This window comes from Kwoniella shandongensis, chromosome 6, assembly GCF_008629635.2.
Source record: "Kwoniella shandongensis chromosome 6, complete sequence".
Classification (NCBI taxonomy): Eukaryota; Fungi; Basidiomycota; class Tremellomycetes; order Tremellales; family Cryptococcaceae; genus Kwoniella; species Kwoniella shandongensis.
In genome coordinates, this window is record NC_089292.1 from 1,489,143 (window position 1) to 1,502,303 (window position 13,161).

Here is a 13,161-nt window from a genome sequence, read left to right on the forward strand (position 1 = left end):
TCGGTCTACCCTGTGATTAGTCATAGAACGCTTATCCCATTTCATACTACTGAAGACCGAAGTGCGCCACAACAGTGCAACATCAAGTCAAGTGAGTCATAGGGTAAAGTGAGTAAATTTGTTCCACTTCCTTCAATTCATTCACCCTTTGTCCGTGGATTCTCTGTTGTTGTTGTTGTTGTTGTTGTTCTGCTCGGGTGCTGATGTCTTGTCTGTGCGATGTATGTCCTAGGTACACCCTCCACCCTCCACAGTAACTTAGTCGAAAAGTGGCAGATTGAGAACAAAGGAGAATTATTGATATTCATCGATACAACACATTCAGGCACCACCACGTGGATCGCGACATTGATTTCTTATTGTTGTTCGCGATCAGAATCGTTTCGTTGGCGTTGGACAATGTACACGATGTTACAAGAAAGAAGGGAGGAGGAAGGAGGGAAGGGGGATTCGGATGTATTGATGACGAGCTCAGAGGAATTAGAGTCCTCGTCTTCCGGGTTTACCGGTATACATACGTCTAGACCCAACGCCTCACCCTCACCTCCATTTATCGGTCACCGAGTTTTCGCCTCCGAACTCGACTCCGGACGTGCACACCAAGCCACAACGGATAGGTGTACCTCGAACAAGGTGACACTATCACCAACACCGACAACAACAACAACAACAAAACCATTTTCATTTCAATCACCAATCACTCCGGCGATCACTCCTGTCCCTTCGATCGGTGCTTCTTCTTCGCCACCACCACCACATTTAGTATATTATCAACCACAAGTACAACAATCAAGTCAACGTAGACCACTTTCTTCTTCTTCTTTTCATTGTCAAGCTATACATCCCTTAAATTCGTCAAGCTCAGTACCACTTGATCCGCACTCGCAATCGAGGAATACTGCTCAGAGTGAAACTTCTTCGTCCTCTTCACATAGACCTAGACCACTTCGACTGATCCCGGCCTCATACACCTCTTCGTCATCGTCGATACGTACACCTTTGACATCAACCCCACTTCGATCTGCCTCTGCACGACGACTAGCCCGATCCCCATATTCTTCTCTTCCATCTAGTCGTACTCCCAACGGTCTTGGCAAGATGGCTTCTGCGGTCAGCATCAAGCAAGAACCGCTGTCTTCCACTCCTACACCTCGATGTCCACCACATCTCTCTCCGCCAATCAATATGCGTCCCTTGCAAAATCACAATGTCAGATCATCTTCTCGACCTGTGGCTATCAAATCCGATCTGGTCGTTCCACTACCCCCAATCTCAGCTGAAGAGCCTAAAACGCCTACTGCGGCTTCTGCGCCTTCTCAAATCGCTAGTCCGTCCGGTTCGATGTCGATGTCACAACGTCGGGGCGTACGACCCACTTTCCCAAGTAGTCCAAGGACAGCTCAAACTAAAGCACCATCTCAAAGTCGAGGATCCTACACAGGAGGCGGGGGTGAGACACCTCAACCTCGTACAGCGAGACAATCACCTTATCCACCCATGTCAGCACCATTACAATATCCGAGAGGATGGCACCAGCATCAATCTGCTCCTGCTGCGATGGTAGCGGCTGCACCCCAAACGGCTGTACCATCAGGCGCTTCGGGGTCGCGTGCCAAAAATCCGTACCAAGCGAATCTGGATGAGATCCCGAAAGATTTCGTATTGAATCAGTTGATAAGATTAGCACCGACTTATTGGTTCTCGCCCGAGACGGCGGACTGTAATATCAGTAAGTGGTGTTCTTTCTCGCACGACCACGTTGCTCTTGTATGCCCAACAAGGTGACAGTCGTTTTCGTTGGCTGGATGATCAGTGTCAAACCGTCAGGAAAACAACACTAACCTGTATCTTTTACTAGTCATTCCGATGAAGAAATACACCAAGATCGATACCTACCCGCCAAACAAAGCTTCATCCGACCCCAACTCTCCACGAGACGGCACGACACCCACCGCCGCTAATTCTGCTATCCCTCGAGGTGGTGTGCCCGTTGCTGCTGCTGCTGGCCGTTCTTCGGGGTACGAAAATCGACCGAATCTTGGTTCGAGTTCGACTACAGAAGGTCATTCGGCTAGAAGAGGCAGTCTGCCAGATTTATATCGATACGAGGTGAGTCCGAATGTCATGTCGTATACAACGGATATACAGTCCTGACTCGCTTGTTCGAATGTCCGCAGACATGCCTGTGTTTCCCCGCTCATCGGGACTATCTCACACCACAATCACCCCTCTTCCACGCTCTGCTCAATTCACCAGCTGGCAAATTACAATCCCCCGCACCGACGCGCGATGTGAACGGACGACTGATTTGGAATTCTCCAATCATCCGAGGTGCCAAAGTCATGCCGAGTAAAGTTGGACAACCGAAAGCGCTCTATCTGCCATTGCCAGATCCAGATAGCTTCATATTGATGCTACATTGGTTGTACTGGTGAGTTTACCGCGCACCCTGGACAAGTGTATTTTTCGACGTGATTGACAAAGCTGATGCGGTGTGATCGGGCTGCAGGCACGATAGAGATTATATCAACCATTGTTTATCTTCCGGCTCCGTAACGTGGCAAGGTCTAGTTCGAAATATCGAATATCTCGGACTCGACAACGAGATCAAGAAACTCACCGGAGATTGGTGGAAACGATGGGTCCGACCGACGTCTGCTGGAGAACGTTCAGCGGCGTTGCCGGGAGGGGGTGTTGGTGGTGGTGTGGGAGCGAGGATGGACGAAGATGGGGATGGGGATGAAGGGAGGGTTGAGACGGATAGTGGACATGAAGCGGATGAAGAGGAAGATGATGCGGATATCGAACATAGACCAGAAGATGGGTCAACGGATATCGTTTCGGAGCAATTGAAGAATCTGTAGGCGGGGTTCACACATGATTCGATTGCTCGATAAGTGTGTTTGTGTGGGAGGTTGGGTCAATGTGGGTGTTGAGCGTTGAATGGGTGTCAGTAAGTTGTCTGTCTTTTACATTTTATCATCGTCCGTACAACCTGTATTGTAATACTATCTATTGTACTGTATTCACCTTCCTAGACGTCCATGTATTGTACAGTATGTCTCATGTTCCGCTCCCACAACTTCATCGTACGTACAACGGGTATTATCATCTACTTCGTACTATGTTCGGTAACTTCGATCTCACGGCGACATGGTCTTGATGCTCTTCCCGCCATTTGTCGAGTCGAACAGTGATAGAGGAGTCTCGGGTAGACCCAGAAGAGGAGAAGCGAGTGTCCATACAATCTCAAGCAAGTACGCTGATAAGTTGACCAAAGCATAAAATGTCTACCGTACCAAAACGACAACGAACGCATTCGTCAGCTCCTATTGCCCTTCACAGGTCGTAAAGCCGCATCCCCACTTACCATCGGTATGACACCCATAAATATGTTACCGACGACACCACGTCGTTTGATCGTTTCCCAAAGTTCTGTCTCTACGATCTTTTGTGCTTGAGCAGATTTGAAGGGTCCTGTCAATCTATAAAAAGTGGGGAAAGCAGCGCCGAAACTGCCGTACATGAGGTATATCAGCGACTGTACGGTATACGCATTGTGAAGAAAAGCGTGACGTCGCCGTCGCTCACTCACCAATAGACGAAAAGGACAAACCAGCCGTATTCGTTCCATAGCTGTCTTAGACTTGGCGCACTACCTATATCTTTCGCCAAAGTCGACATGTAAGTCGAATGGTCTACGCCATATTGAATACGTGATGTGGGGGAATGTAAGAGGTGATAAGTCTCGGGCGAGGTAGGTATGGGGATCGTGCGATTAGGTGACGATAGAAGGAGGAAGAGTTGGGCTTGCATTTCCGCGATCGGGGGTATAGCGCCTGGAATGATATCACAACGATCATCAGTCATATTGATCGGCGGTGGCTCGGAGATCGGTAGAAAGGCTCTGCACTCACCCACGCCTGGCCTTACGAAACCTATAAATCCCACACTGAGATCTTTCTCACTCATCATTCCTCTAATCTCACATTCCTCCGGACCTCTTGGATATCCCTCACCTAACCAACTCCATTCCTGCTTGTACCCTGTACAAAGCACGACCAGATCCGGCTGACAAATGTCTTTCCAAGCCATCTCCTTCTTTCGATGTTCTGGCGGAGGATTGAATATCGCTCTTCCGTCTTTATCAAATTCCTTTGGGAACGGTACGATATCGATCTTCGCATCATGCGGTGAGGGTGGATCGATATAATGTGCGAAGAGCTTGTGAAGCGGTGATAGAGTATAGAAAGGCTTGTTGATGTATTGCATCGCTTTTGCAGATTTGTTGAGGAATAGATAGGCGCGACCTTGTCTCTCGGGCGGTAGTTGACCAGCCCATTGATTACACCCTGCTTGAGTACCGGTGAGGAACCATAAGACTCGCTTGATGATTAGATCGGAGATGAACCATCGGATATGAGAGGCGGACACCCAAGGATGAACATAGGCTGTCTCGAAGAGCTGACCTCGTTACGTTGTTAGCAATGGGCACTTGGCAATCGGCATTCGACAGTCGAGGTCAGACCATAAGGGATACACACTCACATTAGTGATCAATCCGTCGATTGGCAAATTCCCATCAAAAGTCGTTCCAAACACTCTAAAGTTATTCAACACCTTTGGGAACGACAAGAACCCGGTTCTCACACCCAACCGAACCTTCTTAGAAGGCGCCATGATCGACTCGTACGCGACGTCCATCCCCGTCTCTCCACAACCCAACACCAGAACTTCTTTATCTCGCACTTGATCTCGTGATTTGTAATCTGACGAATGGATCCATTCTGGTGCGTTGGGAGGGGAAGGTTTGGTATTGAGTCCTGGGATAAGAGGTATGTTGGGTGTGACGTGTAAACCTGTTGTGATGATTACGCGTCGAGCCAAGATGGTGATTGGCTCTCCGACAGGTTCTTTTTCTACATTGACGGGCTGGAGCACAGCAAGATGTTTGTAATCGTCGATAGGAGAGGGGACTTGTGAGAGTGAGACGAGTTTGGTTGACGTGTGAATATAAGGGTTGAGGGCGAAATGTTTGATGTATGAATTGAGGTATTGGACATAGTTGGGTAGAGAGGGATGATCAGGCGCATAGAGTGGATATCTAGTGATAGCGCGAATCTGTCAGCTTGAACGGGCAAGGATTTACGAGCGGCAGACTCACCTGAAATCGGAGAAACAGGTCAACTGTTTACTGCTGACCAACTCTGCGTTCTCGTATCCTCTCCAGCTACAGAGTGAGCAATATCAATATTTTTACACCGAGGAGCTATCATCCCAGCCGCGTTGCGATGTACTATCGCACAACTCAGGTGGAGACGCAACGGAGTGCTCACCGGAACGTCCCTCCAATCTCTGATTCCATCTCCACCAAAACCGGTTCTTCACCTTCGTTCCATCTCTCCCCATACTCCACTACATACTTGAGCGAGACCAATCCTGCTGGACCACCACCTATCACCAAGGTGGAAGTACGTTTTGGGAATATGGTGGTCATGATTGTTAAGAGTATGTGATAGAGATGAGGTTTGAGATATCGATCTGATGGATGATTAGGTGTTTCATGATGTGTGACCACTGATCCAGGACGTTTCAGGGTCCGAGCTTCTCATCGGGAAATTGATTGCCGCCGAGATTGTAGCATCTGCGACGAGATGCATCTAAAATCTGAACCGATAGAACCAATGATGACGAAGAATATTCTGACCATAGTACCCCGACCTCATTTATCCTGACTCGGGAACCCTCACAAACGTATCAATATCCCAACCATCTACAGTACTCGACCAACCGAAACGTCAGCACGCAATCGAAATAAATGGTTCACCTCCCAAAGGGGATGATTACCCACATCGATTCCTCAACTTTTCGCCCAGAGCGCGATATCGAATACCTCAAATTGCGCATTCGGAATGCGGTCGATGTTCTGTGAATGGAAACCCTACTTGGTCAGGAGGAACGAAACGAACGATCGATCCTCCAACTTCATCAATTCTGAAACGGGAGAATACAGTAGATGCGCGTGAGCGAGTCATAAACAAGAATCAAAATGTATCCATGCTCACCGGAATCCAATGCGTCGCAGAAGCTGTCAATCTCAGAATCAGCAGCGCTCGTTGAAAGATGACTCTCATACATCCTTTTTGCTTCACTAACTTGTAGATGTCGTATCATCTCACTTGACCTTGTCCCTCGTCATCCGCTGCCGTGCTGAAAATCTTTCTGACAAGCTTCATCTGTTTCCCATCAACTTGATATGTTCTCCTCTCGGCAATGACATTGTCGTCAGCCTCGACAGTCTGCCTGTCCTCCTCGGAAGATGTCACAGTATCGTGCTGGCCTGATAGCGAATTCGACCGCAGACGAGCCTTGGTCCTGGTCGACGAGCTTGGATCGATCGTCTGTCGATAGGCGTGGCCGGACAAGGCCAACTCGTTCTCCGTAGCCCAGCTTGGAACGGGCGACACGTCGAGCCCGAAGTCGGAATCGGAGTCTGAACGAGAAAACAGCGAGCTAAGGCTTAGGCTCGGAGCGCCACTTAGCCTTCCGCGTTGCATCTCGCATGCTCTCGCAAAGATTTCGTGGATACAGTACTTGACGTGATATGAGTCCAGAAGATCCGCACAGAAGTTTCGTTGATTGTTGAGGGTCGTAGACTATCCGCGTCAAGTCCATTTCCGTCATATACCAGATACTCGAAAGTCTTTAGGGCCCCGACGAGGACCATCGCTCCAGTACCGTTCTTCACTTCGGAATTTCAGATTCCGGTGTCTATGTCGAGGTCTGCTGTCAGATAGATTGACGCTGTGGCACTCTCCAGCTCTTGACACATTGTCCTTTGCCCTGCAGTACAGGAAGTATGTTAGCGTGTGGAGTGTACTGCATCCTTTGGGAAAGACTGACGATCCATCAGCGTGTCTCCTCTTCCTTCATCATACCACCGATAATTCCCAATGCTCGAGGGGTAAGGTAATTATAGTCAATCAAATTGACTTACCCAAAACTCATGCGACTCCAAGAGTAGCCTTTCTAGATTCTTACGAGCACCACGATTCGACGTCCGTGTCAATCCTTTTTCCCGCATAAACTCTTTGACCCATTTACGCATCGACTCCTGGCCACCAGACCATACCGAGCGACTCAGCTTTCATTGTTCTGATAAACCAGCTGGATCACAGTCGTATAGCTACTGGTGCTCACCGGTTTCTCGAGCTCGTGCCATTCTCTCACAGGTGTCATTCCTTCTAGATAGTTGATACCTTCAGGATCATCTTTCCACTGTTTATGAATTAGGCGCGTCTTCCTCACGAAGTCTCTGAACAAGCTAGTCATCTTTGAGGAGGAACTCTGAACGGGTTTATCGATGAGATATCAAGATTTGAAGACTGTTTTGATGTCTTCAATTAGCTCTCGATATTAAGTAGAAAGGGAAAGCAACAAGGTGGAAGACGTCTGACAGTTCGTTATCTAATTCAACTCGCAACACCAATTTTCGAATAAACATCCATATCATCAAGAGGGTGCATGTATTCCTCATGTTGATGCGAGGTATGAGCACCCTCACTCCGACGCACAAGGATCAGATCAATAGCGGAATGGGGTACCAAGGATCAACCGAGGTTGATCAACAAAGTCGCTGTCTGCGTGTTTGCTGACTTGGCACCCTGAAGTCCCCTCAACATCGTGGCTCCAAACCAGCCGAAAAGGTGCGCGAAGTCTGGAACCCTTGGCCAAGGACTTGGAGCTGGGTCTTGCTCTAGCGTCTGGCTCCTGAACCCACGTTTGATCTGCACTCGACTTTGATGAAAGGGTGGCATTCGGGTAAATAGATGCTTCACAGGCTGTATATGTATATGCCACTCGTCAATTGCTGCGAGAAGCGGTGATCGCCGCGAAACATCTTTTGTTTGGTTTCAGCGTTTCAACATCTCGAATGACTTTTCTTGCAATGCAACAGCCCAGAAGAGAATCTTTGTCTTCTCCATTACCCATCAGAACGTGTTCGCTACAATGTCATATTCTTCTCCTGTATCGCCTGAGCAGGAAGAGGAGGTATCTCAGCTATTGAAGGATATACCGGATCGACCTTATCCGACGTATGATGAGCTTGACTACGAGACATACTTGGTGCGTTGTATTTCGCGTCACTGCCCACCTCTTCTCGATACTAAGACTCGACATCTTGAAAGCTACTACCCGAACTGCTATTTTATTGTACTGACCACCTCTTATATCGGTAGAAGGCCCACTTGATCCCAAATCGACCATTCCTCCTCTCCTCACGAACCACCTCCACCTGGTCTTCATCTCACAACTTCCGACTCCCGTCTACCGAAGCTGGCCCTTCACGTCCGAACCTCTCCGCACTTCGTCCATACGCGCACCATATAGTCCCTATCGCCAACACTTATGTACCCCAATATTCCGAGTTCGAACGAACCGAACGACCGCTTGGCGAAGTCCTTGACCTTTGGGAGAGGGGAGCGGAAGAAGGGAGAGGTCTGTATGTGAAGGATTGGCATCTGATGGCTGAGATAGAGGGAGAAGGAAGAGGTGTTGAAGAGGTCTATGAAGTACCTCAATGTCTTAGAGGTATATTCTCAGCACTCCCTCGGTTGACAATTGTATGCTGATCATCAGATCAAAAGGATAGACGACTGGCTCAATCCTCCTTATACCCCTTCTCCACGAGCCCGGTCTCAAACACTCGCGAAGTCTACGACCGCGTCCACGTCCGACTTCCGCTTCACGTATCTCGGTCCACCATTGACTTACACCCCGTTCCATCGGGACGTGTACGGCTCGTACTCGTGGTCTGCAAATATCGTAGGGAGGAAAATATGGTGGTTATTTGCACCCGATAAGCTGGACAAAGTGAAGGATAAGCATGGGGAACTGGTGTTCGACGTTCGGAAATTGGAGGATGAAGGTGGTGGGGTCAAAATATTACAGGAGGTGAGTTTGATGCACGAGGGAGGGAGTGGAGTTAGATTGATGAGATGGGTGCTGATAGATCCGCTCGGCAGGAGGGGGAGGTCATTTTCATACCTAGTGGTTGGCATCATCAAGTGGTGAATATAGATTTTGTAAGTGAAACAATCGGGAACATGAACTTCCTCCAATCCGACGCCCTTGGCGACTGCTTATCATCCCCTTGATCATATCACCCTGTTCTCGTTCCCGTTCCTGCGCTGATGATGATCTCTTCACTGCTCCAGTGTATATCGATCAATCACAACTTTTTCGCCTCACCCACCCTTCCGTCGATACATCACACCCTTTGCGTATCTCAAAAGCGAGTTGAAGAAGCCATTTCCGATGTGAAGGAGATGATTATCGAACGACTTGGAACAGACACCGACGCATGGGAGAAAGAGTGGGTGGAAGAGGTCCAAGGTTTACTGGAGAGAGATGCGGGTTGGGGATGGAAAGGGTTCTGGGAGACGGTGTTGCAGAATCTCAACGTGAGTATGGGGATCTCGCTTCTTGATCCATTTGGACAGCTATTCTGTCACAGGTGATATATAGCGATTATAGCGGAGTGTTCGAAGAGGATGGCTAATGTTCGTTGACTCGTAGTATCCGCCTGCTGCCGAAAATCTGTCACCGCCCATGGCTATGCGCGATGCATGGGTGAGAGAAGTCATACATCTTTACAAGACGAGACGAGAATGGATCTATCTTGCGGAGGTTCGACGTACAGTTGAGGAGATAGAAACTCTGCTAGACATGTAGAGATAGATACAACGTGTGACGTCATACGTAATGTCTTCACAAGCGGACGGAAGGTAACGACGAGCGGTCATGAGATAGCATAATCAAGCTTTCACAACCCTTCTTCAATCTACTCTGGATAGGTAGCAAGAGGTATAGGACGGTATGGTCGAAGTCAAGGATAAGCAAGGGCAGACAATCAACGTAGGCGATACGGTCTACACTCCGTTCAGAGGTGGGAAGCATGAAGGGGAGGTGAGTGCGGGCGGTGATCAGAATCAAGGCACTGCTGATGGGTAAGTACGTGGCAGGTGTCTGATATCGTGACGACCAAAGAGGAGGGCGAGGAGAAAGGGGTCAAGAACCCTCCCAAGGTATGTAAGCACTTGTTATCCACAGCTGAACGGCTATTCATCGTATCGCTTTAGGTGTTGTTCACGGATCAAAACAACAAAGATGTTTCTCACAACCCTGAGACCTTGACCAAGGAGTAAGAGCCACGATTAGCTTGCACTGTGTTGTACCGATTTACAAGAGGATGAGACTGCTCCGCTTTAAGAGAGATGCACGATGTTGTGTTATTCAATACACCACATAGCACAACCTTGATTCATTCGACATTTTTGATTTCTTCATACAACCCTTTCTTGCGTTCTTTACTTTTTAGTCTTCCTTCCACCCACACTGAAACTATGCCTTTGCTTTCTTTGCTTCTACCTCTTCTACATCGTCCTCATCATCGTCGTCATCTGCTTTGGCTTTCCTCTTTGATCCAGCTTCGCCCTTCATTGGGACTGCCTCTTCGTCTGCATCATCTTCCTCTTCGTCTCCTTCTTCTTCCTCTTCATCGTCGTCATCATCGGGTTGTTCTTTCTGTTCACGGCGAGTAAAAGCTCAGCACGGTCCCTACTAAGGAGAGAGACGTATGAACGTACGTTGTAGAAATCTGCCAAGACTTGTTTATGATCAACGCCCTTGTCTTCTTCTTCATCATCCTCATCATCTTCCTCATCACCATACTCTTCATCATCTTCTTCGTCGTATTCTTCATCGTCATCTTCTTCATCATCGTCATCGTCGTTGTCTAGTGCTTCTCCATTCTTAGGGATATCTTCCTCTTCCTGTGTGGGGGAACATCGACATTATCAGGACAGTGTCAGAGGGCAGGTACCCCTTGATTGGGAAGGGGTGAAGGTCTGCATGGATCGGAGCTCACATCGTACTCTTCCTCTGGGTCTCTGTCTTCCACAGCGACAGCTGTGCGTTGTACATTCATCATGTCAGTATATTCCAAATATCACCTTCCACGCTGAGGCCGAGGCAGACGATTAAACGCACGTTTCTGAGCTTCTTCCGCGGACATCTTGTGTTACTTTACGACTTTGGTATTGGAGAGTGTGGTGTTGCAGGGGGGGTGACTTCGATTATGTACGTTCAATGACTTTGGAAGAAAGGCTGGGGACTGTTGGGCAGGGATACTATGTATGGTGAGTAGCGTGGTGAGTCAGAGTGAGTGTGAAGCTGCATACGATGAGGTCCAGAAGAGGCAGGTCACCGGCAACGATAGAATGGAGTGACGTACAAACTCACTAAATCACCGGATAACATACCGTAGTAAGTGTGGAGGCATGACACAAAACGACCGTGGGAGAGTGAGATGGAACAATGACGGATGTGGAGGTAGTTACGAGAAACGAAAACACAGTCTTTCTTTTGACTTTTGCACCTTGCATTTGAACAATTGAGACTGTAAACACATTGACATGCCTAGAAGAGCCACAAGGAACGAGCCCTCTTCTCCAGAAGGAGGGTATAGGACTGTCTCGCCCGAAGATCCGGATGCTTTCCCCTTACTCGTTGCGTTTGACTTGGAGTGAGCTCTTCGCCCCAACTTGGTATATGTCTTTCGAGACGACGCTAATATTCATTGTGTTTGATGAATAGCTATACCCTCTGGGATCTGTGGATAGATGTAAGTGAGGAGATCACATTCCTACGTGATTCAGGATGTTATAAGTGGCATGGTAGTACGACAACTGACGCCGTTCGCAGACACACATCTCTCCGCCACTCAAACGACCAGGAGATGTACTCAACAAACTGGTCGATAGGTTAGTCATCCTCCCCGATATCAGATACTTCGTGCATGCACTCATTGCTAATCACGTATCGTTGATCATCAGACGAGGACAAGACCTCTCGTTTTATCGCGAAGTGCCTTCCATCTTGGCCGAACTCAAACGACGTAGAATACACATTGCAGCTGCTTCGCGAACCAGTGCGCCGGAACTGTGAGTTGAGCATCTGCATTGTGTAGGCAGGCCTTTAAAGCTGACTAACGTGGCTGCATAGAGCACGTGAAGCGCTTGGAATGCTATTGCTACCTTCCGAGGAACAGGGCGACCACCTCAGAGCCGTTACTTACTTTAATACTGTGAGCATATCTCAAATTTGGTAGCTCGACTAGATGATCGCTAGAAGACGTATCTGACTTCCATGTTTCCTCGATAATAGATGGAAATATATCCCGGTGAGCTAATGAAGTTATGTCTGTTTCACAGGTGTTTCAAAGCTGACGTGCGGTACGCAGGATCTAAGCTCCGGCACTTCAAAGAGATACACCGAAAGACTGGTATCCCATATGATCAGATGGTACGTTACATATCTCGATCCTCCATCTTCTGTTCACTGACGTTCGGTACCCATTCAGCTGTTCTTCGACGACGAACATCGAAATTTCGAAGTCGAGTCACTGGGCGTCACGATGCAGCTTGTACCGAGTAGTGGGACGGATCGGAAATTGTGGAATCAGGGGTTGAGCGTGTGGAGAAAGAAGAGGGGGATAAAGGTGGTAGAGGAAGATAGATGATAGATGATAGACGGTGACTCTTGGGACCTTCACATTATCGTTTCGGCAGCGATGATGGGACCCTAGTTGCTCCGCCTCGTATTAGATTGGACCGCTGTACTCGGCAATGAAGAGCAGAGGAAACACATTTACAACCGATAGAGTTATGTTCCAAAAAGTGGTCAACACCTTATCCCGCACCTCGGCATATTGTCTTGGGCGGACACATACACACACAGAAACACATATGTTCCTCTCCCATGCATGACGACTTTCGATACACCTAGCGCGGGATGAACAACTGAAACAAAGGTCGAAGGAAGCCCCCGAAGGCGGTATGGTCCGCCGTTATACAACATCTCATCGGAGACATGATCGGATCTCCGCTCACTTGCCGAAAAGTCGTGTTCGACCCCTCTCCTTTGCTCGGTCTTTATCGGCTTGGGCATGTCGTTCGTCGTCGAGTAACAACTCTGGTAATTCATCCACTCGTTCTCTGACCTAGTCACAGCTCGTTCTCATCTAAGCGCTCTCACGGATCTCCCCTACCACTGGACCGCACTCATCAAGGAGTATCTCATACTAGTTTGTTGTCGTGT

At 48.5% G+C, this 13,161-nt stretch overlaps 7 protein-coding genes across 7 annotated transcripts; 4 read left to right on the plus strand and 3 right to left on the minus strand.

Annotated features, from left to right (window-relative positions):
* Positions 1-219: 219 nt before the first annotated feature.
* CI109_103830 (uncharacterized protein) lies at positions 220-2,864 on the plus strand (the record flags this gene model as incomplete). The annotated part of the gene is made up of 4 exons (XM_032001669.2): positions 220-1,729; positions 1,859-2,109; positions 2,178-2,431; positions 2,510-2,864. The coding sequence occupies 4 exons, from the start codon at positions 220-222 to the stop codon at positions 2,862-2,864; spliced, it is 2,370 nt and encodes a 789-aa protein (XP_031863832.2).
* Positions 2,865-3,143: 279 nt separating this feature from the next.
* Positions 3,144-5,497, minus strand: CI109_103831 (uncharacterized protein; the record flags this gene model as incomplete). Its single annotated transcript, XM_032001668.1, has 7 exons — positions 3,144-3,290; positions 3,371-3,515; positions 3,596-3,839; positions 3,918-4,464; positions 4,549-5,104; positions 5,165-5,230; positions 5,337-5,497. 7 exons carry the CDS (start codon positions 5,495-5,497, stop codon positions 3,144-3,146), a joined length of 1,866 nt encoding a protein of 621 aa, XP_031863831.1.
* A 673-nt stretch (positions 5,498-6,170) lies between these two features.
* CI109_103832 (uncharacterized protein) lies at positions 6,171-7,332 on the minus strand (the record flags this gene model as incomplete). Its single annotated transcript, XM_032001667.1, has 3 exons — positions 6,171-6,493; positions 7,042-7,114; positions 7,201-7,332. 3 exons carry the CDS (start codon positions 7,330-7,332, stop codon positions 6,171-6,173), a joined length of 528 nt encoding a protein of 175 aa, XP_031863830.1.
* A 678-nt stretch (positions 7,333-8,010) lies between these two features.
* CI109_103833 (uncharacterized protein) lies at positions 8,011-9,735 on the plus strand (the record flags this gene model as incomplete). The annotated part of the gene is made up of 6 exons (XM_032001666.1): positions 8,011-8,127; positions 8,241-8,592; positions 8,654-8,955; positions 9,027-9,086; positions 9,219-9,464; positions 9,580-9,735. The coding sequence occupies 6 exons, from the start codon at positions 8,011-8,013 to the stop codon at positions 9,733-9,735; spliced, it is 1,233 nt and encodes a 410-aa protein (XP_031863829.1).
* A 144-nt stretch (positions 9,736-9,879) lies between these two features.
* On the plus strand, positions 9,880-10,208 carry CI109_103834 (uncharacterized protein; the record flags this gene model as incomplete). The annotated part of the gene is made up of 3 exons (XM_032001665.1): positions 9,880-9,969; positions 10,026-10,088; positions 10,143-10,208. The coding sequence occupies 3 exons, from the start codon at positions 9,880-9,882 to the stop codon at positions 10,206-10,208; spliced, it is 219 nt and encodes a 72-aa protein (XP_031863828.1).
* Positions 10,209-10,404: 196 nt separating this feature from the next.
* CI109_103835 (uncharacterized protein) lies at positions 10,405-11,077 on the minus strand (the record flags this gene model as incomplete). The annotated part of the gene is made up of 4 exons (XM_032001664.1): positions 10,405-10,587; positions 10,650-10,835; positions 10,931-10,971; positions 11,053-11,077. 4 exons carry the CDS (start codon positions 11,075-11,077, stop codon positions 10,405-10,407), a joined length of 435 nt encoding a protein of 144 aa, XP_031863827.1.
* A 400-nt stretch (positions 11,078-11,477) lies between these two features.
* On the plus strand, positions 11,478-12,583 carry CI109_103836 (magnesium-dependent phosphatase-1; the record flags this gene model as incomplete). Its single annotated transcript, XM_032001663.1, has 8 exons — positions 11,478-11,587; positions 11,659-11,686; positions 11,767-11,825; positions 11,898-12,005; positions 12,067-12,148; positions 12,229-12,244; positions 12,305-12,366; positions 12,425-12,583. 8 exons carry the CDS (start codon positions 11,478-11,480, stop codon positions 12,581-12,583), a joined length of 624 nt encoding a protein of 207 aa, XP_031863826.1.
* Positions 12,584-13,161: the final 578 nt, after the last annotated feature.